At 44.6% G+C, this 22,777-nt stretch overlaps 1 protein-coding gene across 1 annotated transcript in view; it reads left to right on the top strand.

Annotated features, from left to right (window-relative positions):
• Window positions 1-10,381, top strand: part of STYXL2 (serine/threonine/tyrosine interacting like 2) — a 67,647-nt gene extending 57,266 nt beyond the window's left edge. Inside the window, exon 6 of the mRNA XM_027977801.3 lies at window positions 7,042-10,381. Coding sequence (XP_027833602.2) covers window positions 7,042-9,899 — 2,858 coding nt within the window. The 3' untranslated portion in view covers window positions 9,900-10,381. The remainder of the gene's footprint in view (window positions 1-7,041) is intronic.
• The last annotated feature ends 12,396 nt before the right edge of the window (window positions 10,382-22,777 follow it).

Below are 22,777 nucleotides of genomic sequence, written 5' to 3' on the forward strand. Positions count from 1 at the left end.
CTTCGGTACTCACAGTAGTAAACTGTTGCCTGGTTCGCCAGTTAAAAGTGACAGCTGAGCCCTGAGCTGGAAGAGGAAGGGGATTAGACGTTGAATCTGTAGATGCTTTTTAGCGGCCTTGATTCTTTCAGTTAATTTCAGTGGCTCAGTCTTCTCTGACTGCGACCCCATGGACTGCAGCACAGCCAGGCTCCTCTGTCCTGTACTATTTCCCAGAGTTCACTCAAATTCATGATCATTGGGTTGGTCATGCTATCTAACCATCTCATCCTCTACTGCCCCTTCTCTGTTTGCTTTCAGTCTTTCCCAGCATCAGGTTCTTTACCAATGGCTCTTTGCATCAGGTGGCCAAAGTATTGGAGCTTTAGCTTCCGCATCAGTCCTTCCAATGAGTATTCAGGGTTGATTGCCTTTAGCATTGACTGGTTTGATTCCCTTGCAGTCCAAGGGACTCTCAAGAGACTTCTCCAGCACCACAGTTGGAAAGCATCAGTTCTTCAGCACTCAGTCTTCTTTATGGTCCAACTCTTATATCCATACATGACTACTGGAAAAAACATAGCTTTGACTATATGGACCTTTATTGGCAAAGCAATGTCTCTGTCTAGATTCATAATAGCTTTCTTTCCAAGGAGCAAACTTTAATTTCATGGCTGTAGTCACCATCTACAATGATTTTGGAGCCCAAGAAAATAAAGTCTGTCTCTGTTTACATTTTTTCCTCATCTATTTGTCATGAAGTGATGGGACCTAATGCCATCCATGATCTAGTTGTTTGAATGTTGAGTTTAAAGTCAGCTTTTTCACTCTCTTATTTCACCTTCATTAAGATGCTCTTTAGTTCCTCTTCAATTTCTGCCATTAGGATGGTCATCTGCACATCTGAGGATTCTCCCAGCAATCCTGATTCCAACTTGTGCTTCATCCAGCCTGGCATTTTGTATGATGTACTCTGCATATAAGCTAAATAAACATACAGCCTTGACATACTGCTTTCCCAATTTGGAACCAGTTAGTTGTTCCACGTCTGTTTCTAACTTGCTTCTTGACCTACATACAGGTTTCTCAGGAGACAGGTAAGGTGGTCTGGTATTCCCATCTTTTTAAGAATTTTCCACAGTTGATACGAAGAGCTGACTCCTTGGAAAAGACACTGTGGCTAGAAAAGGTTGAAGGCAGGAGGAGAAGCAAACAAGAGAGGACAAGATGGTTGGATGGCATCACTGACTCAATGGACATGAGTTTGACCAAGCTCAAGGAAATGGTGAGGAAAAGGGAAGCCTGGTGTGCTACAGATCATGGGATCACAAAGAGTCGGACATGACTGAGTGACAGAACAAAAACAACATAGTCATAGGCTTTAGTACAGTCAATAAAGCAAAAGTAGATCTTTTTCTGGAACTCCCTTGCTTTTTCTATGATCCAATGGATGTTGGCAATTTGACCTCTGGTTCCACTGCCTTTTCTAAATCCAGCTTGTACATCCAGAAGATCTCAGTTCATGTACTGTTGAAGCCTCAGTTCAGTTCAGTCACTCAGTCATGTCCGACTTTTTGCAACCCCATGGATTGCAACACGCCAGGCCTCCCTGTCCATCACCAACTACTGGAGTTTACTCATACTCCTGTCCATTGAGTTGGTGATGCCATCCAACCATCTCATCCTCTGTCGTCCCCTTCTCCTCCTGCCTTAAATCTTTCCCAGCATCAGGGTCTTTGCAAATGAGTCAGTCCTTCACGGCAAGTGATCAAAGTACTGGAGTTTCAGCTTCAGCATCAGTCCTTCCAATGAATATTCAGGGCTGATTTCCTTTAGGATGGACTGGTTGAACCTCCTTGCAGTCCAAGGGACTCGCAAGAGTCTTCTCCAACACCACAGTTCAAAAGCATCAATTCTTCAGCACTCAGCTTTCTTTATAGTCCAAATCTCACATCCATACATGACTACTGGAAAAACCATAGCTTTGACTAGACAGACCTTTTTGCCAAAGTAATGTCTCTGCTTTTTGATATGCTGTCTAGGTTGGTCATAACTTTTCCTCCAAAGAGTAAGTGTCTTTGAATTTCATGGCTACAATCACCATTTGCAGTAATTATGGAGTCCCCAAAAATAAGGTCGGTCACTAGTTCCACTGTTTCCCCATCTATTTTTCATAAAGCGATGGGACCAGATGCCATGATCTTAGATTTCTGAATGTTGAGTTTTAGGACAACTTTTTCACTCTCCTCTTTCACTTTCATCAAGAGGCTCTTTAGTTCTTCTTAGCTTTCTACCTTAAAGGTGGTGTCATCTGCATATCTGAGGTTATTGATATTTCTCCCAGCAATCTTGACTCCAGCTTGTGTTTCATCCAGCTCGGCGTTTCTCATGATGTACTCTGCATATAAGTTAAATAAGCAGGGTGACAATATACAGCCTTGACATACTCCTTTCCTGATTTGGAACCAATCTGTTGTTCCATGTATGGTTCTAACTGTTGCTTCCTGACCTGCATACAGGTTTCTCAAGAGGCGAGTCAAGTGGTCTGGTAGTATGGTTCTAACTGTTGCTTCCTGACCTGCATACAGGTTTCTCAAGAGGCAAGTCAAGTGGTCTGGTATTCCCATCTCTTTCAGAATTTTCCAGAGTTTGTTGTGGTCCACACAGTCAAAGGCTTTGGCATAGTCAAAAAAGCAGAAGTAGATGTTTTTCTGGAACTCCCTTGCTTTTTCAATGAGCCAGCAGATGTTGGCAATTTGATTTCTGGTTCCTCTGCCTTTTCTAAAACCAGCTTGAACTACTGGAAGTTCACAGCTCACGTATTGCTGGAGCCTGGCTTGGAGAATTTTGAGCATCACTTTACTAGCATGTGAGATGAGTGCAACTGTGTGGTAGTTTGAGCATTCTTTAGCATTGCCTTTCTTTGGGATTGGAATGAAAACTGACCTTTCCCAGTCCTGTGGCCACTGCTGAGTTTTCCAAATTTGCTGACATATTGTGTTCAGCACTTTCACAGCATCGTCTTTTAGGATTTGAAATAGCTCAACTGGAATTCCATCACCTCCATTAGCTTTGTTCATAGTGATGCTTTCTCAGGCTCAGTTGACTTCACATTCCAGGATGTCTGCTCTAGGTGAGTGAATGATCACACCATCGTAATTATCTTGGTCATGAAGACCTTTTTTGTACAGTTTTTCTGTGTATTCTTGCCACCTCTTCTGAATATCTTATGCTTCTGTTAGGTTCATACCATTTCTGTCCTTTATTGTACCCATTTTTGCATGAAATGTTCCCTTGGTATCTCTAATTTTCTTGAAGAGATTGCTAGACTTTTCTATTCTATTGTTTTCCTCTATTTATTTGCATTGATTGCTGAGGAAGGCTTTCTTCTCTCTCCTTGCTATTCTTTGAAACTCTGCATTCAAGTGGATAGATCCTTCCTTTTCTTCGTTGCCTTTTGATTCTTTTCTATTCACAGCTATTTCTAAGGCCACCTCAGACAAGCATTTTGCCTTTTTGTATTTCTTTTCCTTGGGGATGGTCTTGATCCCTGTCTCCTGTACAATGTCACTAACCTCCATCCTTAGGCACTCTATCAGATCTGATCCCTTGAATCTGTCACTTCTACTGTATAATCATAAGGGAATTGATTCAGGTCATACCTGAATGGTCTCATGGTTTTCCCTATTTTCTACAATGTAAGTCTGAATTTGGCAATAAGGAATTCATGGTCTGTGCCACAATCAGCTCCCAGTCTTGTTTTTGTTGACTGTATAGAACTTCTCCATCTTTGGCTGCAAAGAATATAATCAATCTGAATTCGGTGCTGACCATCTGGTGATGTCCATGTGTAGAGTCTTCTCTTGTGTTGTTGGAAGAGAGTGTTTGCTATGACCAGTGTGTTCTCTCTATTAGCCTTTGCCCTGCTTCATTCTGTACCCCAAGGCCAAATTTGTCTGTCACTCCAGGTGTTTCTTGACTTCCTACTTTTGCATTCCAGTCCTCTATAATGAAAAGGACATCTTTATTGAGTGTTAGTTCTAGAAGGTCTTATAGGTCTTCATACAACCATTCAACTTCAGCTTCTTCAGCATTACTGGTTGGCACATAGACTTGGATTACTGCGATATTGAATGGTTTGCCTTGGAAACGAACAGAGATCATTCTGTCATTTTTGAGATTGCATCTAAGTACTGTATTTTGGACTCTTTTGTTGACTATGATGGCCACTCCATTTCTTCCAAGGGATTCTTGCCCACAGTAGTAGATATAATGGTCATCTGAGTTAAATTCATGTTCATTTTAGTTCACTGATTCCTAAAATGTCGATGTTCACTCTTACCATCTCCTGTTTGACCACTTCCAATTTGCCTTGATTCGTGGACCTAACATTCCAGGTTCCTATGCAATATTGCTCTTTGCAACATCAGACTTTACTTCCATCACCAGTCACATCCACAACTGGGTGTTGTTTTTGCTTTGGCTCCAACTCTTCATTCTTCTGGAGTTACTTCTCCACTGACCTCCAGTAGCATACTGGGCACTTGGGGAGTTCATTTTTCAGTGTCCTATCTTTTTGCCTTTGCATACTCTTCTTGGGTTTCTCAAGGCAATAATAGTGATGTGGTTTGCCATTCCTTTCTCCAGTGGACCACATTTTGTCAGAACTCTCCACCATGACCCACTGAAGCCTAGCTTGAAGGATTTTGAGTATTACCTCGCTAGCATGTGAAATGAGTGTAATTGTGCAGTAGTTTGAACATCCTCTGGCGTAGACCTTCTTTGGGATTGGAATGAAAACTGATCTTTTCTAGTCCTGTGGCCACTGCTGAGTTTTTTAAATTTGCTGATGTATAGCATGCAGCACTTAAGAGCATCATCCTATTTTAGGATTTGAAATAGCTCAGCTGGAATTCCATCACTTTGTTCTTAGTAATGCTTCCTAAGGCTCACTTGACTTCACACTCTGCTCCAGGATTTCTGGCTCTGGTTGAGTGACCACACCATTGTGGTTATCTGGGTCATTAAGACCTTTTGTGTACAGTTCTTCTCTGTATTCTTACCACCTCTTCTTAATATCTTCTGCTTCTGTTAGGTCCATACCATTTCTGTCCTTTATCGAGCCCATCTTTGCATGAAATGTTCCCTTGGTATCTCTAATTTTCTTGAAGAGACCTCTAGTCTTTCCCATTCTGTTTTCCTCTGTTTCTTTTCCTTCGTTCACTTAAGAAGGTTTTCTTATGTCTCCCTGCTCTTCTTTGGCACTTTGCATTCAGATGGGTATTTCTTTCATTTTCTCCTTTGCCTTTCACGTCTTTTCTCAGCTATTTGTAAGGCCTTGATTCTTTAGTGGCTTGCTTACCTGCCCCTAGTGACTGCTGCCCTTTGTTAATTGGCCTTTCAGGATTATTGGATCTCAGGTGCCCTCAAGTCTTGCCTGGGTCTCTGACCTGCTTATAAGACAAAGACATGGCCTTAACTGGTGCAAAGATATAATAATAAAGTCACCCCCATCCCATATTGTAAGATAGGACTCCTGAATGATTTAATAAATATCCCTGAAGACTGCCGGCAAACAGATTGATGACAGCCTGGAAGGAGATCTCTAGTGATCCCAATGTGCATTTTAAACAATTATTAGAATGAAGGCATAGAAGGCATGTTTGTCATTTTTATGAAGGAGGCAAGGTAGAGGGGGAGGTTGGGGAATCACTAATGTATTGAATGGTAAAGTTGAGACTTGCAAAAGCTTCTGTTAGGCTATAAGAATAGGCTATATTTACCAAAAGCATTCATAGGAATTTATACCACTATCCTTATGCTTTAAGAAGGCTATAAGAAAAGAGAGACATGACTTAATAGCCGTTTTAGAAGGCTTTACATGTTTAGTTGACATAAACAATAATTTTAGTTCATTGTATGACATATCCACCCACACTGCAGGCTCAGATGGCATCAGTGAAGGCCCAGTGCCTAGCACAAGAGTAATGAGGGGCCCACTCTACTCCATTTGGGTCATTCCAGACCTGAAATATCTTGTTCCACACTGACATAAATTCCTTTGGAATAAAGCTAATAAATCCAAGTTTGACCTGAAGAGAGTAGATCATATAGTAATGAAACATGGAAAAGTGTTTGTCTAATGATTGAAAGATCCAGACTGGACAGGAAAAGGAAAAAAAAAAAAAACTCCAGTAAAGAATATAATAGTGATTTTCTTAAAAATTTTTGTATTAAAGGCCTAATTCATACATTTATTATTTACCCTAGTATGTCAGAGTAGGAGTACTGAATACCTGTTACAGAGTTATCCTTTGCCCTAACATGGGAAAGAATTTTCAGAAAATTAGAATGACCTAAATATGGAGTGAAAGATGTGTTGTATTCTGTCTGTCCAAGATACTGAGCTCTCTGTCACTGGAACTATCCAGCAGATTCTGAAAGACGGATTGTCCAGAATCAAGGATGTTGTAAAGGGAATTCTCAGATGACTTGTGGTCCTTTCCCACACTGACATTCTACTTCTTTCTGATTTATTCATGTTAGCCTTGTTCGTTTTCTACTTCCTTCCCCATTACCCCTATTCTTTTACTTTTCATCTTTCTGATGCTTAGGTTGGTAGAAAGTGGAAATGCACTCCTGGCAACCCACTCCAGTCTTCTTGCCTGGAGAATCCCCATGGACAGAGGAGCCTGGCGGGCTACAGTCCATGGGGTTGCAAACAGCTGGGCACAACTAAGCAACTAAGCAGAGCACAGCACAGAAGTGCACTCAGTGTTTCAAAAGTGGGGACAGTGGTTAGATCCTTTTTTCCCCCACCCACTCCCCAGTCCTTGTACATGTTCAGAAAATGTTTCCACAAGCACAGGGTGGCCTCACTGCTCTGACTTCTGTAGTATGGGGGCAATGATGCTTGTCCCTAATGTGACTTGAGCATGGATGAATATGGGAGGCAAAGGAAACATACTAAATCCAGCACATCAAAACTTAAAAAAAAAAAACAAAAACAAAAACAGCCGAATTATCGCTGTTCCCTCACCATCTGCTGTGTTTTCTTCCCAGGGAAAGTCCTGGTCAGCAGTGAAATGGGCGTCAGCCGCTCGGCCGTGCTGGTGGTAGCCTACCTGATGATCTTCCACAACATGGCCATCCTGGAGGCCTTGATGACTGTGCGCAAGAAGCGGGCCATCTACCCCAACGACGGCTTCCTGAAGCAGCTCCGCGAGCTCAACGAGAAGCTGATGGAGGAGCGAGAAGAGGACTTCAGCAGGGAGTGGGGGGAGGAGGGGGCAGAGGAGGACGAGGATGCCGGGAGCACGGCGGCAGCCAGGGCGCACACCCTCACCGTGGAGGAGGAGGACGACGCTGCCAGTCACCTGAGTGCCTCCTCCTTGGGGAGGGCCAGCCAGGCCTCCAAGCCCCTCACCCTGATCGATGAGGAGGAGGAGGAGAAGCTCTACGAGGCGTGGAAAAAGGGGCAGAGCTTCCCCACAGGCAAGGTCCTGCAGGGCGAGGACGGCAGGTTCTCAGCCTCCTCTCGTCAAGGTGAGGAGCCCGAGGATGAGGACGTGGAGCGAATCATCCAGGAGTGGCAGAGCCGAAATGAGAGGTACCAGGCAGAAGGGCACCGGAGGTGGGATAGGGCGGAGGAAGAGGAAGAGGAGAGCGATGGCAGCTCCTTCGTGAGGAGAAGAAGGAGGCACACGCTGAGCGAGAGCAGCACCTCCGAGAGTGTGAGCAGCCATGACATCCGGGTCCTGAAGCAGCAGCTGCAGATGAGCAGCCAGAACCGAGGTGGGAGACGCCGCTCCGACTCCATGTCCACCGAGAGCACCTGGGACATGTGGAACCAGAGGCTGCAGGAGATTGAGGAGGAGGCTTCCCGGAAGTACCGCTCCAGGAGCAAGAGAGAGGAGGTGGACGCCAGCTCGGAGGTGGGGAGCAGGGTGCGGGAGGATGACGAGGAGAGTGTGGCCTCCGAGGCCAGCTCCTTCTATAACTTCTGCAGCAGAAACAAGGACAAACTCACCGCCCTGGAAAGGTGGAAGATCAAGAGAATCCAGTTTGGATTTCACAAGAAGGACACAGAGGCAGGAGATGGCAGCAGTGAGCAAGGTGCAGAGGAGGTGGAGGGGGAGAAGAAAAACCTCTCGGATGTCAATCTGTCTGCCTACCAGGCCTGGAAGCTGAAACACCAGAAGAAGGTGGGCAGTGAGAACAAGGAGGAGGTGGTGGAGCTCAGCAAGGGAGACGACTTGGCCTTGGTCAAGAAGAGGCAGCGGAGGCTAGAGCTGCTGGAGAGAAGCAGGCAGACGCTGGAGGAGAGCCAGTCCATGGGAAGCTGGGAGGCAGATAGCTCAGCTGCCAGTGGGAGCATCCCCCTGTCTGCATTCTGGTCAGCAGCCCCCTCAGTCAGCGCTGATGGGGACACAGCATCAGTGCTCAGCACCCAGAGCCACAGCTCCCATCCCTCTCAGGCCCTAAGCAAAGTAGGCGGATGCTTGGCTTCCATCCCCACCACACCTCTACCTAACCTGCATGTGGGGCCTGGAGACACAATTTCCATTGCCAGCATACAGAACTGGATTGCCAACGTAGTCAGTGAAACTCTCGCCCAGAAGCAAAATGAAATGCTGTTGTCGCCCCGCCCATCGTCCGCTGTAAGCATGAAGGCAGCACCAGCAGGCAGCTGCCTAGGGGATGACCAACTTTCCATGCTCAGTGGACAGAGCAGCTCCTCCCTGGGTGGCTGCCTGCTGCCTCAAAGCCAGGCAAGACTCAGCTCTGAGACCCAGTCAGTTTTGTCCTCCCATACCATGAGGAGCGCAAGAGCTGAAGGTACTGGGAGCAAAGTGAAGGGGACCAGCAAGCCTATCTATAGCCTCTTTGCTGACAATATTGACCTAAAGGAGCTTGGCCGGAAGGAGAAGGAGATGCAAACGGAGCTGAGGGAGAAGATGTCCGAGTACAAAATGGAGAAGCTGGCCTCTGACAACAAACGCAGCTCCCTTTTCAAGAAGAAGAAGGTCAAGGAGGATGAGGATGAGGATGAGGATGTGGATGATAGGGGTGAGGACACTGACAGCGCCATAGGGAGCTTCCGGTATTCTTCCCGCAGTAATTCCCAGAAACCCGAAACAGACACCTTCTCCTCCCTGGCTGTCTCTGATGGCTATGGAAGTGGCAGCAGAGCTGGCAGAGAGATGGATAACAGTATTAATAAGTGGCTCAGTGGCCTCCGGACAGAGGAAAAATCTCCTCCCCAAAGTGATTGGTCTGGAAGCTCCAGGGAAAAGTGCACCAGATCTTCCCTGATTCGGGAGACAGAGTCTAAGTCTTCCAGTTACAAGTTCTCCAAATCCCGGTCAGAGGAGCAGGACACCTCCTCCTACCAGGAGACCAACAGCAACTCGGTAAAAAGCACTTCACGGTTCTCTGCTTCCTCCACCAGGGAAGGCAGAGAGATGCACACATTCTCCAGGTCCATGTTTAGTGAGACCTCAAGCTCCCGAGAGGGAAGCCCGGAGCCCTACTTTTTCCGCCGGACCCCTGAGCCCTCTGAAGGAGAAGAGTCCCCAGAACCACGGCGTCCAAATGCGGCCAGATCCAGGGACTGGGAAGACGTGGAAGAGTCATCCAGGTCAGACTTTTCTGAATTTGGAGCCAAGAGGAAATTCACCCAGAGTTTCATGAGATCTGAAGAGGAGGGAGAGAAAGAGAGGATAGAAAAGAGAGAAGAAGGGAGGTTTGCCTCAGGGCGGCGGTCCCGGTATTGGAGAAGCACTGACCGGGAGGAAGAGGAGGAAATGGATGATGAAGCCATCATTGCTGCCTGGAGACGCCGGCAAGAAGAAACAAGGACTAAGCTGCAGAGAAGAAGGGAGGATTCCGCTCGGCAAAGGGAATCTGGGAGAGACTGAGAACACAGGGAGAAGCCTTACAACTTGGCACAGGGCTCAAGACACACACAGCCACAGCCCACCAAGGGACAAGGATGGGGCAAGGATCATATGGAGGGGCAGAAGTGAAGTGAGCAGCACCAGGCAGGAAGGCACCAGATGTGGGGTAGGGAGGAAACAGAGAAGGAGAAGAAGAGCCATAAACGGGAGGTCCAAATGAGGGACCAACTGACGCCCAGTGCTTCTGAACTTTAGTACTTCACTTACATGTTTGATTTTTTTCATCACAGACTAGAGATGAGCTTACACAGGCACTATAGTTTGTTGGAGACTCCAACTTATTCCAGAAAGGCTGTGAGTACAGGACATGGTTCTATATGTAGAGGTTTGATAATGAGACCCAAGAAATCTATCCTGTGGCAAGTCTCACCTCTCCCAGCAGCTGAGTTCTGGTTGTTTGTTTTGAATGTTTTGGATCTCCATTAAATTGATATGTTGTCAAATATTTCTTGTTTATTCTGGTCACTTTTAACTCTTTGGATATTAGTGGAAACCCACTTTAAGAGACACAGATGTGTTACCAAGAGCCACCCTCACCTTGTGCTACAAAAGCTATGTCTCCAATACTAATATCATATTTTAAAATATTAATATATAAAATATTATTATTTTAAAATAATATTTATTATTATAAAAATAATAACCAAGTATTTAGGATACAGTGCAATGGGAAGCCATGGGTCTCCTGCACTGCAGGCAGATTCTTTACCATCTAAGCCACCAGGGAAGCCCCAGGGAAGGGGAAGACACGAGGGGGACCCTTGAGAGTAACAGATGGAACTCAAGAGAGAAAGGTTTTATAGTGGTGAGCTAAAGGTAGAGAGTCCCTCTGGAATGGTAGGGGTTAAAAGCAAACCACCATGAGGGAGAGAAAAAACGAAGCCCAGCGCAAGGAGATGGAGATGTATTTTTATGAGGTCTTGTGGTCATCCTTGCTTTTCGTTCCTTTGAGGATCACTGGACAATGCCGTGGGCAGTCCATTTGATCCTTCTCTGCAGTCTAGATGGGCTAGGTTGATGAGATTTCTTATGTGTTGTTCTCAAGGTTTTTCAGCCTTCCAAACACAGGTTCGGAGAAGGCAATGGCACCCCACTCCAGTACTCCTGCCTGGAAAATCCCATGGATGGAGGAGCCTCGTAGGCTGCAGTCCATGGGGTCGCTAAGACACAACTGAGCAACTTCACTTTCACTTTTCACTTTCATGCATTGGAGAAGGAAATGGCAACCCACTCCAGTGTTCTTGCCTAGAGAATCCCAGGGATGGGGGAGCCTGGTGGGCTGCTGTCTATGGGGCTGCACAGAGTTGAACACAACTGAAGCGACCTAGCAGCAGCAAACACAGGTTGAATTGCCAAAGCAAGAGACATGTTTTAGGCACCTATCTCAAACATTGGGGAACTCATTTCTATAGTCCCTTTTAACCTGCAGCATCTTGCAGGATTCGAAAATAGGCATGCATCTAATTCATGAGATATAGTTGGGAGGGCAGAAGAGGAATGAGGAATCCACCAATGGGATGTATAGTAAGTGATCATTAATTGTGCGGTCATTTTTCCTAGAAACAGTTTTATAGGACGTGGACGTGATGCATCTTTTCTACGTGGATTATTAACATTACACATTGCAGTGAGCATGAATATACCAAGGCAAAAGGAACAGACTTGAGCTCAAACCCAGACTTGCACATTAGCTGCTGTCAAAATACTGAATTAATTTGCTCACTTTCCTTCTACCACATCAGCCTGCAATTCAGTCACTGATGGTGCTTCTCTCCCCTTCACTAGCTGAAGGAGGATGAGGCCTTAAAAAAAACACAGCTCAGCCTTTGTCCCATTTCCCCCTTTCCTTCTTCCTTTGCTCACTTTACTTTAGTCAGACTTAGTCCCTAGTTTCCGTGCTCAACAGGTCGTTGTCATCATCTAAGATGGTGCTGTCCTCATAGGCAAGAAGGCTGGTTGTGGCTCATTTTACCTTCTGGGCAAGCTCAAAGCTTCCTCTCTTATTTTACCCCTATAGGAAGGTTTCTGACATAGGCATAGACAATCAGTTGAGCATCCATTCTAGAAGACTGATCTTCTAGAGAGAGGATTGACAATATCCCTGGAACAACAGTTCTCTTTTTCTTTTCCTGATCTTCTTACCTTGAATTAGCTTCCAAATTGACCGTCAATATTTAGAGACCCAAGTTCAGGGACTGAATTAACTGACAGGCCAGCTGAGCAGCTGCCCCCAGTGCCTGTTTATAAGGATCCAATTAACACAGATCTCTACACATGTCTTTTTTACTAACCTAAGTGGGAAATAAATAAATTTATCTCAATCATGTCAAGAAACTTTTTAAAACTCTCTAGTCAGTCCTAACAGTCCACTGAGTGGATGTTGAACAAGCATGTTAAAGCATCTCGGTATGAAGAGCCACCTAGTATTTCTCCAAACCTGAATTTGAGCCTGGTGAACACATACTAAAGATGTGGCCTAGTCTGCTTTTAAGACAGCAATGGGCCTCATAGTCTGTATGTGGACTAGCTCAGGGGAGGAAATCCAAGAGAAGTCAAGGTCAAGACCTGCAGAAAGGCTTTTGCTTGCTGTGTCTCCAAGGATGTCTCCTTCAGGGTCCTGTGTTCAGGGAGGTGTCCACCTGAGAGTTCAGGATTCTGAATTCACCTGATTCCTGGTGTCCAGATTGTATTTTGGTAAATCACATTAATGAAAACTTTGTATCAGTTATAATGAGCTTGAAGGAATAGATGGGGTTTGAAGTATTAGGATCCCAAGTGTGACTTCTGAATTAGACCCAATCTAGGATGATAGGGTGGATTTCAGCCTTCCAGTCTCTGAATGACATGAAAAGGTGTGTTTTATGTCAGTTAAGTCCTCAGAAGATGGCACACCCGAAGTGGATGATGAGAGTTCAGTGGGGGAACTGTTTACAGAGGCATGGGCAGGGATAAGAGAGCAAACAGAAACAGCGAAGCACCCACGTACCAGAAGAGTGGGATACTGATCCCATCTTGGGACTGAGGGGGCAAAATGAGGGAGCTGTTTCTAGAGCCAGCAAGAGCCATAACCACAGGAGGAGGGTCACCTAGCAACCTGGCAGGGGAGTGAGGAGAACTAATACCCTGACTTCTCTCTCCTCCTAAATATTGATCTCATGCTAGTAACTTTTTTTAGCCAAACCTAACTGTAATCCAGCAGGTGGGAAAACCCAGTAGTCTGGAGAAGAACAAAAGGTGAATCGGAAGAGGCGAACAGAGAATTACCAGCACAGATGTTAATACACTTACATGGAAAGGCCATCTCAGTAGAGCCTTTCTGATGATGTTTTAAATGACTGGGAGCAACATGCACTGAACACAACATTGATCCACCACTAAGAATTAAGTAATGGCCGGAATAGGGTTTTAGCTACACAAAATCAGCTAGCTAATAGAGTCAGTGATTTTGTTTTGCAGAAAAGAAAAAGAGGGGACAGATCTGAATTAATGTATCATCTACTTTTAAGTTATACAAAGAGCTCACTGGGAGACTTCCATGGTAAGGGAGAATAGTATACAGAAAGGGGCCCCGCAAGAGTGGAAATCCTGCATAAGATTTGGAGGTAGCTGGTAAGAGACAGAGAAGGCATTTTTTGACCTCCAAGGTCTGGAGGGGAAATGAAGTCATGGAGTCTGTGAAAAACAAGGTGGATCTGAAGCACCCCAGCAAGAAAGAGGAGACACACCCAAATTAGGTAATTCAAAAAGGAGTCATTTACAGAGGTGCAGACAGGATGGAGAGGTATAGTGTGCACCCTGAGGTTTAGGGTTAGGTGCCTGGGCCTGAAGAGTCAAGAGCAGATGGATGATATCCAAGAATAAGGGCACAATTTCAGGCCAGTACACCAGTTATCCTGTGATATATTGTTGGCCCTGGGTTATGAAGACTGCTTTTAGTGTTTGGAAAATTACCAGAAGAGGGCATACGAATTTCTCTGGATTCCCTGAAACCTTTAGTCCTAGCGTTATTAGGCAATGACAATTAAATAACTTCTTGCCACAACCTGCCTAAAACACGCTAAACAGAATTGCCCTTGTGAGAAGAATCTTGAGTAAAAATTTATACCTAGCCTTAGGATCATCTGTCCTTATGAACTTTGGTTCAGGGCTCATGTTTTAAAGCACTATTTTCTGTGTCAGCTCCTGTTGCTAAGCAGGATGCCTTCCATCTTTTTCAGGTACCAACTAGAAACCACCTCCCCATCCCTGCAACACACACACTCAAAAGTAAATTTCATGTAAAACCTTTAAGTCATGTCATCCCCCCAAATGTCTGCCAAAGTTAGTGTAAATCTATCCATGTGCATGTGAAGGTAGTTAACAATATAATTTTATTTCTATAGGTTCCAAACACCACTACTGTCATTTTTGGACATCATGGCCCCGCCTAGCATCTGTGAGCAGCTGTGCACACAGACCAGCTGCTGCAGCAACTGAGCCATCCCATTTCCAGCCATTCGGTCACCTCAATCCCAGGCGGACATGGCCTCTCATAGTGGGCAGAAGATCCACTTGGTTTAGCTCTATCTGTGGCTAGGTTCCTGGAGGCAGAAGTTGGATTCAGCTTTGGTGGAAACCCAGAGCAGTGGCCATAACCAATAATTCAGTTCAATTTAGCTCTGTTTGGTTAGGGTTAGAGTGAATGTCAGCCTTGTACCAACACTGGCCCAGGACACTGTGCTATTATCATCATTCTACATGAAGTCATGGAAAACAGAGACAATCCCAAGTAAGAGAGAGTCCTAAATCCCTCAGGAGAAAGGTTTATGAAAAATTGCCCAGGTTAGAGAACAATCAAGGTCCCTGGGTCCAAGCTTAGTAGCCTGCCAGGCAGATAGGAAGAGCACCAACCTCTGAATCTTCAAAGCTCACAGCCAGCTCTGACACCTCCTTTCCCTCATCCCTCACCTGAGCCAGGTGATTCTGCTCTTTGCATGTGTTTTCCTCATTTTGTGATCACCACCATCTCCCCAAACCGGGACTCTGCCTAGCAATTGCAGCCTCATTTCCTTTCCATCTAGTCTAGAACTGAATTAATCTTCAAGTTCACAATTCTGGTTCTTTATCTCCTTCTACTTAAGAATTCTAATGGCTCCCTATTGCCTATGAAACGAAGTTTAAATTTCTTCCCTTGGCATTTGAGAGCCGCCTTCCCCTCCACTTCCAGCCCTACCTACCGCTCCCTTCATGTCCCGACTTCCGCCTCTGTGAGAGCAGCACACCACTGCATACACTCTTTTGTGCCCTTTCTCAGGCTTTCCTCTCTGCCTCAGGGCCCCCCATCCCACCCACCCTGCTATCCCCGTGCTCAGACACCTCCGTTCTCTGAGATTCTCCTCTATCAAAACCCTTCCAGCCTCCCTGACCACATGCCTCTCTTCCTCCTCTGAAATCGCACAGTGTTTTGTTTGTGCCTGTCTTTGGCACTTACTACACTCTGCTTTTTATTATAGGAATTTGATACTTAAGGTTAAGAATGTCTACCTTACTGAAGGATTGATAGTACCTAAGGATTATTGTGGAGTTATACGAACTTGGTAAGTAAATTATACATTGGTATATGTAATTCTATAATAAAAACAACACATTATTGTTGTTATAGTTATCATTATAATAAACACAATGTGGTGACGTGGTTAAGCACACAGTTTTGGAATCTGATTGAAAAACCACCAACTTATTACATATTTACCATATTTCAAGCAAAGGAGATCGGTCCTGAGTGTTCTTTGGAAGGAATGATGCTAAAGCTGAAACTCCAGCACTTTGACCACCTCATATGAAGAGTTGACTCATTGGAAAAGACCCTGATGATGGGAGGGATTGGGGGCAGGAGGCGAAGGGGACGACAGAGGATGAGATGGCTGGATGGCAACACCAACTCGATGGACGTGAGTTTGAGTGAACTCCAGGAATTGGTGACGGACAGGGAGGCCTGGCGTGCTGCGATTCATGGTGTCGCAAAGAGTCGGACACGACTGAGCGACTGAACTGAACTGAAGCACTAAGCTGAGAGCTTCAAGCATGGGCTATCTACTTTATTCTCTTCAAAAATTTTAAACTTTATTTATTTACTTCAGTTTTTAAACATGTGTTGTGCTAAACACTATGCTGGGCACTGAGAATTCAGCAGAAGTCAAAACAGGTGATAATTTGCCCTCAAGGAGCTAATAATTTTATTGAGAGCCATAGATGGTAAAAAGGGAATTTAGAATATTATTTATATATTTATTATCTGTTTGCTTATTTGTCTGTCACTCTCTCCCTACTGGGCTTCCCTCATAGCTCTGTTGGTAAAGAATCTGCCTGCAATGCAGAAGACCCCAGGTTGATTCCTGGGTCGGAAGATCTGCTGGAGGAGTGATAGGCTACCCACTCCAGTATTCTTGGGCTTCCCTTGTGGCTCAGCTGGTAAAGAATACTGCTGCAAAGCAGGAGACCTATGTTCAATTCCTGGGTTGGGAAGATCCCCTGGAGAAGGGAAAGGCTACCCACTCTAGTATCTCTGGCCTGGAGAATTCCGTGAACTATGTAGTCCATGGAGTTGCAAAGAGCCAGACACGACTAAGTGACTTTCACTTTCACTCTCTCTCCCTACTACAGTGTAAGTTCCATGAGGCTGTTGTTTCCTGTTGTAACCCCAGCACTAGAAGCCAAGTCTAGCAAAAAGGTGACTCTCAACAGACAGTTATTATGGCTAAAAATAATAGTTCTCTGAAAGATGGTGGTCGGGAGTAGGGTGTTACCTTAGACATGGTGATTAGGGAAATATTTCTCTGATGTTTCAAAGAAACTGATAGGGACACTGATGCTCAGAGAGGTAAAATGATAAATTACCCAAGGCCACATGGCTGTTCTACATCAAATTCAAAATTCAAATTGAGGTCTGGTTTGAAAGCCCACACACCTTGCAGGATAGATGACATCTCTAAAGAGCTCAGGACAGTGCCTGGCACACAACAATTGCTCAGTAAATATCTTTTACATCTTCTACTAAATTGTTAGTCTTTAAATCAATTTGTTTTAAAAGTGTGGAATTATTGATTGACTAGTGAATTAATGATTCAGCATGAATCAGTTTTAGGCCCCAAAGATGTCAATTTGTTTCTGTTAGTGACACTTTTCCCTCTTTCTTCCCTTTCTCCACCCCCCTCTGATGAGTGGGCAAGTTGTTTAGGGAGTGATAGGAGAGAGAACATCACAGGATACTGGAGGTTGGAGGGAATTCCAGGCATCTCTGGGAGGCAGAGCAGCTCAGCCAGCTGCTTGGGAGAGCAACCCTCACTTCACCAACATTGACTGCTGGGCCAGAGTTGCTGGAAGCATTTCTCTCCAAGTCACAGTAACTCTGCAAATGCTTCAGTAGAGCCCAGTTTTGACAAATGTCCATACTCTCCAAACCAGAGCAGAAGCTGGGGAGGAGGGCTGGGAGGCAAAAGGAAAGCATCAGAGTAGTAACTGCTCCTGGCCCTGCTCTGTGCCAGCTGCCACCAGCCTGCTGTGACCTCGCTCACATGGGGCTGCTAAGAGCTGTTTGGGGAGAACCAGGCATTCCTGAAAGGAACACAGAGCAACAAAGGCCCCTGTAGCAGGCAAAAGGGCAGATAGCAGGCATGACTCACTGGACGTTGAGACCCTGTGGCTCAAATGGATCATTGCCTTATTAGCATTTCCCAAACAAGAAGAAAATGTAAACAAGCACTCAGAGAGGAAGCAAGGCAATGGCTTCCTGTTTCCCCTCTCTCCCCACCACCACCACTGCCCCAGAGAACACAGAGCAAGAAAGTTCCCAGAGTTGTGTTGCTCTTATGGAACCCATTCTGGGAAGCTGGCTGACCACCTCTCAGCTCCACTCCAGTTAGCCTACTGACCAACATAACAATCCTGCAAAGCTGGTATTAATATCCCCCTTTTACAGATGGGAAGATCTGGCTGAAAAGAATTAAGTGATGTGCTCAGGATCACAATGTAAGTAAGGAAGCAGGGATTTGAACCTAGATATGTCTGACTTTAAGGCCAATTTTTTCTACCACACCATTTTCCTTTAAAAAGATCTATGGCCAGGGAGGAATTAAAAGCACAATTGCAAAAAAACCTGAAATCAAATTGTAGGCTGCTGACAGATTGACCATCCAGAAGATACAGTCCCTGAACAAAGCCCAAGCTCAGACTGGCTTTCCTCCATCCAGCATGTTAGCCTACTCACTAATAATCAGTCCAGTGAGAAAGAGTTCCAGGAAGATGACAAGCCCAGAACCCCCAGGGACCGCTGTTAAATAGGAGCTTTACTTAAAGGATGGTATGTTCAAAGAGGTTGAGATTTCCACACGCTTTCTCTTCTGACTCCCAGGAGAGAAGCTTTCATTCCAGGGAGTCACAATATTTGCGCATCTTTCAGACAGCTTTCTCTTTTTAAAGCTGCACAGCATAGGCGGTTGTGGAGCTCTCAATTTATTACAAAGGCTGCTGGGAGAGATGCAGAGAGCTGGAGGGTGTGTGTGTGAGAGAGAGAAAAAGAGAGCAGAGAGAGAGAAACAGAAGCAGACAAGAGATATTAGGCAAATCACTCATCCTCACAGTCCCTTAAACAGAAGAAACATGCCCCATCTTTGAGAGCAGTGCACTCGAGATGAATGAGGATTTCAGTTATTGAAACCAAGTCCCCCTAAAACCAAGTTCCTTTACCGAGTTTATGATGCCAACACCTGTTCAACTCCAGATTGAGGAGTATCAAAAAAAGGGGGGTTGAAATGGAGCAGGACCCTGTGGTACCCTCTAGTATACAAAAGCCTTTACATGTCGCCTGTTTCTTATTTGTAGGGAAAAGGCTACAGCCTTCCTGACCTTCCCTGAGTTCCAAAGGGGAGATTCAGTTCCTAATTAGGGAAGAGAGGGAATGAAGAAACAGCGGGGTGGTCAGGAAACAGTAGTGTGGGATAAAGCAATGTCCTCCTTGAGGGGTATATGTAAGACCCATGGATCAAGCCTGTGCTCCCTGCAATGAAAGTGTGGATTCTTAACCAGTGGACCGCCAGGGAAGTCCAGTTTTAAGCAAAGTTTTAATCAATATATCTCGACCGGTTTTTTTCTACTGGAGCTAAGCCTCCCCGCACCCCACCCCCCCACCCAGGTGGAGGCTGTAACTTGAGGCTGAGCACAAGTACTTAGACCTGCAGATTGGTTGGAATCAGATGGCTGATAATTGAGATGTGACCCCCATTACCTTATCACCAACCAATCAGAAGAAAGTCACATGCCCTGCAGCCTTTCTCCCCCAGGTTTTGTCTAAACACTTCCCTGAGAGCTTCACTAGTGGTTCAGTGGTAAAGAATCCACCTGCCAACGCAGGAGGCAAGGACTCGATCCCTGATCTGGGAAGATCCCACATGCCCATGCGACACAGCTATTGAGCCTGTGCTATAGAACCTACGAGTCACAGCTACTGAGCCCACGTGCCTAGAGGCCACGCTCCACAGGAGACACCACAATGAGAAGCCCAAGCACTGCAATGAAGAGTAGCCCCTGCTCACCACAACTAGAGAAAACCCTCACAGCAACGAAGACCCAGCACAGCCAAAAATAAACAGATAAATAAAATGGTTTCTTAGAAGACACTTCCCTGTGACTGTTAAGGAGTTTGAGCTTTTTGAACAAGAGCTGCCCATTCTCCTTGCTTGGGCCTTGCAATAAACCTTTCTTTTCTCCAAATTCCACTGTTTTGGTTTGCTTGCCCTCACTGTGCGTGAGGCACCCAAACCTGGGATCAACAACAGTATGAGCAAATTTCAGCCAAATAGGTTTGCTGCTGCTGCTAAGTCGCCCCAGTCGTGTCCGACTCTGTGCGACCCCATAGACGGCAGCCCACCAGGCTCCCCCGTCCATGGGATTTTCCAGGCAAGAGTACTGGAGTGGGGTGCCATTGCCTATAGACAAACATTATATTTATTAATCAACAATACTTGGGACCTGCTATAAAATATCACTCTAGTTGATTTCATCCATTCATTTCTTCTTTCAATTCACAAGCACAGATGGAGTTTTTACTAGGGGACAAGAATTTTTCTGGGTGCTGGAAATGGAAAGATGAATGAAACACAATGTCTTTCTCTGAAGAGTCTGAATACAGTCCAGCAGATTCTCTAATGAAAGGCACTTCAGAGCCCAGAGGCTACTTTGGCTTGAAATCCCAGTGTTAGAATCTTTCCTTTGAGTTAAGGCACCAGCTACAGTTACAGCTATAGTCTGTGAATTAAGGGTAGCTCAGTGGCATGGATTAGCTAGTGTCCCTTTGAAATGAGACAGACACTGAGAAAGAAAGTTTTGATGGAGGAATATCAAAAGGTTCAAGAGTCTAAAAATTGTCAGTGGAATAACAAAGGACACGTGAGGCCATTTACAAATCAAAAAGAGGACCTCTTTCCACCTCTCTTCTCTGTTGTTTTATGTCTCTTAAGATACACACATCTTTGCACACAATGCAGTGAGCACAGCACTCTTTATGTTTTTTTAAAGTCTGTGTGTGTCAGCAGTGTAGTCAAGCCAATCAATGTTTTTTGTTTGATCATGAAAATTGTGAAGTTTTAGGCAATAATGTTTCCTGGACGCAACAACACTGTTTCCAATGTGATTTCAAACTAGATGATTTTTCAAATTGTATTTATTATTATAAATAACTTCACCACCCCATGACAATAAACAGTATAAATCAAGTACTCTAAACTCTGGTCTTGTAGCCCTGATCTTCAGTGAAATCTCAGCTTTTTTTTTTTTTTTTTTTTGAGTCTACAGTCTCTTTTCTTCAATCTGTATTGGAGGATAATTGATTTACAATGTTGTGTTAGTTTCAGGTGTACAGCAAAGTGAATCAATTATACACACACACACACACACACACACACACACACACATATATATACACACTCTTTTTTAGATTCTTTTCCCATATAGGCTGTTACAGAGTATTGACTGGAGTTCCCTATGCTATACAGGAGGTTCTTATTAATTATCAGTTTTATGTATCATAATGTATATATATCAATCCCAATCTCCCAACTGATTCCTCCTGCCCTTACTCCCTGGTAGCCATAAGTCTGTTTTCCACATATGTAACTTTATTTCTATTTCGTAAATAAGTTGATTTGTACCATTTTTCAAGATTCCACATATAAGCAATATTATATGGTATTTGTCTTTCTGTGTCTGACTTAAGTTCACTCAGTATGAGAAGCTCTAGATGCATCCACGTTGCTGCAAATGGCACTATTTTGTTCCTTGTACGGGCCACATCTTCCTCATCTATCCCTCTGCTGATGGGCGTCTAGGGTGCTTCCATGCCCGGCTATTGTAAACAGTGCTACAGGGGATGTTGTGGTGCTTGTCTCTTTTGGAATTATGGTTCTCCCTGGGTATGTGCCCAGGAGTGGGGTTGCTGGATCATATGGGGAGCTCTATTCTTTAGTTTTTTAAGGAAACTCTATACTGTTCTCTATAGTGGCTATACCAGTTTACATTCAGCTAAAGCGAGGGTGAGTGTGTTGGCTCCAGAGTCAGGCTGAAATGTTTTTTAAGGATAGTTTTGGGCTTCCCTGGTGGCTCAGAGGTTAAAGCATCTGCCTTCAATGTTGGAGACCTGGGTTTGATCCCTGGGTTGGGAAGATCCCCTTGAGAAGGAAATGGCAACCCACTCCAGTATTCTTGCCTGGAGAATCCCATGAATGGAGGAGACTGGTGGGCTATAGTCCGTGGGGTCGCAAAGAGTCAGACACGACTGAGCGACTTCACTTCACTTCACTTCACTTCACTTTGCTAGTCTAGATGTGTGATCTATCAGGTAATTGAATTTCTCTAAATCTACTTCATCTGTAAAATGGGTGGAGTGGGTTGTCATGCCCTTCTCCACCCATGCCCTCCTCCATGCATTTTACCTGAAGTAGATTTAGAGAAATTCAATTATGCTTTACTTGACCTCACAATTACAAAATGCTCTAACAAATATGGCATGGAATTTTAGAACTCCATGGGCCGTTCTGATTCTCTTACTTTATTTTAACTATCATTCCCAGACCTCTAAATCAAAGACTGATATCATAACAAACCCTGGACACATAATTTTTAATTGAATTGACTATATATGGATGTTTCTTCAGTTGAATGTCCTGACCATGTCTGGAGTTATTTTCTATGTTTGTTCCTTTTTCCTCCGAGGAGATATATTTGATCTGAGACCATCTGTTATTTTCTGTAACAATTTTCTCATTTGGCTTTGAGCTAGCTGCTGGAATCAGATGTGCTACCTCAGATTTGTTAGTTTACACCAAAAACATTATTAATACCTACTGCTTGAGAATGTTCTGGTAAAGTGAGAATGACCTTTGTTAGTAATGCCACTATCAGCTTTCCTAATTAAGTTGTTTGAATGCTATGATTTAGGTACTCTGAAGAAGACAGAAGAGAAATGGAGCCCCTGCTGATGTCATTCTGAAGCAGAGGTACACCTCTTCACAGTGTCAATAAAAGAGCTGCGTCTATTACAGGCGCTCAGCAATCCCACTGTGGAACTATGGGGAGCCACAGCTGAAGGATGTTGGTGATTAGTGACCACTGCAGACTTCTGCCATCCCGAGAGTAAAGGCACTGTTTAATTGCTCGGGTTAACTGCTCTTGTCTGAAAGAAACATTGAGAATGATAGGAAATCTCTCCATGTCAAAAGTATTTTTTGTAAGACGTTCAGTTTCCAGATTAGAAAAGACAAAACTACACTCACTGATCAATTAGAGAGTAAATTAAAGAATTAAAAGAG

Source organism: Ovis aries, chromosome 1 (genome assembly GCF_016772045.2).
Source record: "Ovis aries strain OAR_USU_Benz2616 breed Rambouillet chromosome 1, ARS-UI_Ramb_v3.0, whole genome shotgun sequence".
NCBI classification, from domain to species: domain Eukaryota; kingdom Metazoa; phylum Chordata; class Mammalia; order Artiodactyla; family Bovidae; genus Ovis; species Ovis aries.